The 3,672-nt window shown below is 40.2% G+C and overlaps 1 protein-coding gene across 1 annotated transcript in view; it reads left to right on the top strand.

Moving 5' to 3' along the window:
• The window catches only part of CACNA1B (calcium voltage-gated channel subunit alpha1 B), a 225,353-nt gene that overhangs the window by 144,940 nt on the left and 76,741 nt on the right, over positions 1 to 3,672 (top strand). The window contains exon 18 of the mRNA XM_015644531.2: positions 3,520 to 3,626. Coding sequence (XP_015500017.1) covers positions 3,520 to 3,626 — 107 coding nt within the window. The remainder of the gene's footprint in view (positions 1 to 3,519; positions 3,627 to 3,672) is intronic.

The following is a 3,672-nucleotide window of genomic DNA, read 5'->3' as shown; positions in this document are numbered from 1 at the left end:
TAACCCTGATATAATATAATATAATATAACCCTGATATAATATAATATAGCCATAATATAATATAATATAATATAATATAATATAATATAATATAATATAATATAATATAATATAATATAATATAATATATACAACATTTAATAAATATATACAATATATTTTATGATATATAATAATAACAATAATGATAGCAATAATAGCAATAACAATAATAACAATAATAACAATAATAACAATAACAATAATAACAATAACAATAACAATAACAATAACAATAACAATAATAATAATAATAATAATAATAATAATAATAATAATAATAATAATAATGGTGGTGAACAATAAATGTTCCAATACAGCTCAGAGCTCTGTTTAATGTCTCTCTGTTGTTTTGGAACTTTTCCCTTTTTTTAATTTATTTTATTTTATTTTTAAATGGGAATTTTTCCCCCTTTCAGCAGCTCAGCTGTTCCTGTGCTCACAGAAATTTCCAGCCTGGAGGCAAAAACCCTCCCAGATTTATGGGCATCCCTTGCTTGTGCTAAGAGGGGGGATGAGACCCAACAATTCCTGGATAAAAGGAAGCTCATCCTCCTTTTTTAATCCTTTAAGTGCTTTCTAGTGAATATTTCAGCAGCTGACAAGGAGGGTTAGAAACCTGACTTTGGGGATGTTTATAAAGTCTAATTAAATATTGATGGATTCAGCAGCATTGCCAAAATCATAAAGCTTCTCTAGAGACTCTTCTGGGGATTTTTATTTTTATTTTTAGTTAAATTTTATTTATGATCCATCCCCCCCAAATCACTGGGGCTTTCAAAAGAAGAGGAAAAAGCTGAAATTCGATGAGACACATACCTGGAGAATGAGGGATTTCCTGCTGAGTAAATATGAACATGGAAGCCCCAAAAATGCCCCAGAGATACAAGGAAGTTACTCAGGAGTCACCTGGTCCCAGGAGACTTTCCTGACATTTATTCTGTGAAATTAATTGAGATCAGTGCTGGAATTTAATGTGGGAGATCCAGGAGGAATTGAAATTGTCTCTGTTTAGGGAAGACAGAAAACTTTCCTGCCTCAGGACTGGAACATTTCAACTTTCCCCACTTCTGGATGTTAATTTGGATTTCTTGATGTGGCATTTTGACCATTTCTGGGCTTTGTGACCTGTAAGAGAAGTTCTCAGGGCTGGGACTAAATTTAACTGCAGCTTGATCATCTTGTGGCTGTTACAGAACTCACCAGTGCTTAGGAATGATTCATTTCTTGGGGAAAATAAAGAATCATCACCTTTGCTTTCAATCTATTAAAAAAAAATCTGCTCCAGGTCCTTCTGCTGCTCTTCCTGTTCTGGCCTTGCTCAAACCCAATTTTTAGTGATTCCTGAGAAATCTCCTGAATCCCTTTGGGTTCTTTCACCTTTAGGATTTTTTCAATGTATCCACAGTTTTTTTTTCCCTGTTCACTTTCTCAGAGTGGAATCTACAATTGCCCCCAAAATTTGCTTTTCAGTTCTCTCTGCTGATCACCCAGAACGTCTCTGGTGACATCAAACAGCTCCTGCTTCATCCTCATTAAACTGGAGTGCAAACCCACCACAAATGAGGCTTTATTTTCCTAAATATCTTCAAGCAGGAAGTGTTTTCTCATCCCTGAAAAAGCAGGATAAAAACACGTTTGAGGGATGTGGGAATTTTATATAAATTTGTATAAAATTCTTGAGGAATGGCCATGAATTCTGGACTGAAGGGAGCTGCCAAACCAAGAGCTGAACATCCATAAATCCCCTTCCCTCTGCTCCCCTATGGAAAAGGCTTTAACTGGCTGAATGTATTGAAGAAAATTCAGTGTTAATGATGCACATCATGATGGGTGGCACCAAAAATGGTGAGAAATCGATTTAAATTAAGATTTAGAGCTCTAGAAAAGAGAAAAGGACATAAACCAGGGATGTCCTTATGGGCAAGAGCTTCACCTGCACCTGCCCCTGCTGAAATGGGGCTGTTCAGAGCTCCAGTGTGAGCTGGAATTTTAAATGTCAGGTACAAAAATTAATTAATTTTGGGAGTCATCTGCAATATCTGCATGGAAGGAGCTACAGGGAGATTATAAAGGCAGCATCTGCTGAGGACTGAGCTGGTTCTGAGAGAGAGCAGCTGCGTTTTGCTGCTCCTCCAGGATGTCAAATCCAGCAGAATCACAGAGGGACCCGGGAGAATGGAGCAGAAACCACAGATTTAAAAGAGGTTTTAAATCCTGCACCTGGTGCTTTAGGGGCAGAGAAAGGAAAATCAGCAGCCTTTTGGTTTTCAGGCTGCTGGAGATCACTCAAAGGAAGAAATAACTTGAATTTACCTGGAGGATGAAAGGAAAACCTGAAAGATTATTTTTTTTTTTTATTGGGGTCTTATTTCCTTTGAAAATTTATGTCCTGAGGATAAAATTTCTGCTGGATTGGGATGGGAACAGTGGATTTTCTTCACAGGAGCTGCTTGAGGAAAACAAAGATTTGTGGGGAAAACAAGGATTTGTGTGGAAAACAAGAATTTATGTGGAAACCACTCTGGGATTGTCATTGCTGAGTCCCAGGGGGCAAAGCTGGGGGGCACAAGGATTTGGGGACACACATCTGGGATATCCCAACCTGAGTGACAACATCTGTCTGCCCCAGTCCTGCTCTCCTGCACCCCTGCGAGGGGAAATGTGGAATTAATTCCTTTCTCTGCTCATCCCCCTGGGTTTTTCTTTCCCAATAAATCTGAATTTATCCCCATCCAGGGGTGCTTTGCTGCTTTCCCACCCCAGCAGGGTCTGGGGCTGAGCTGTGGGCCAGGATTAAACCAAACACCCTTGATTTGCAACGAGCTCCCAAAGCTTTGATAAATTTACTGGAATTTGGCAGCTGAGAAATATTGACTTTGCATAATTGCTCAGCAGGTCTTTTATTCAGGCCTGGTTATAGAATTGCAAATATTTGCAAAGGGGTGAAAAAAAAAGCCCAACAACAACAATACAACCAAAAACTTACATGGTAACGATTTTTTAAATCAATTTCCCATCTTTTTATTTATTTATTTTTTCCTTCTGAAGGAGAAAAGGAAAACAGTTTCCAAATGAGCCCAGCTGAAGCAAACAGCACCAAAGGCAGAGCGAGGAGCTGTTTATGCAGATGGAATTCAGAGTGGATAAATCTCTCTGATTTCCTAGGCCAAAGCTGGAGATCTGTCTGCTCTGGTTGTTTTAATCACGATTCCCCTCCAGCATCGCCCTGGGGGAGCAGGGACAGACCTGTGGTGCTCCACAAAGCTTGACAGGAGAGCCAAGAAGGTTTGTGAGGGTAAAAATCCCTCTGGACCAAACCTGGCCTTTCCCACCTCAGCTTGGGCCAGACCTGGGGCTCCTTGCAGGGAAATCTAAATTAAAATTCCCGTGTCCAGTGGCAGCCCCGGGCCCTGGAGAGCTCTGCTTGCTGTTATTCCATGATTTATTCCCTGATTTCTCTTGCTTTTGTGCCACAGGACGAGGAGGAGATGGAGGAAGCCACCAACCAGAAGCTGGCCCTGCAGAAGGCCAAGGAGGTGGCCGAAGTCAGCCCCATGTCGGCGGCCAACATCTCCATAGCTGCGTAAGCACCTCTGATTCCTTGGGAGAAAATTCCCTTTATTCCAGTG

This window comes from Parus major, chromosome 17 (genome assembly GCF_001522545.3).
Source record: "Parus major isolate Abel chromosome 17, Parus_major1.1, whole genome shotgun sequence".
Classification (NCBI taxonomy): domain Eukaryota; kingdom Metazoa; phylum Chordata; class Aves; order Passeriformes; family Paridae; genus Parus; species Parus major.
Note: the sequence above shows the minus strand (reverse complement) of the source record. Positions and strands in the feature narration are given on the sequence as shown.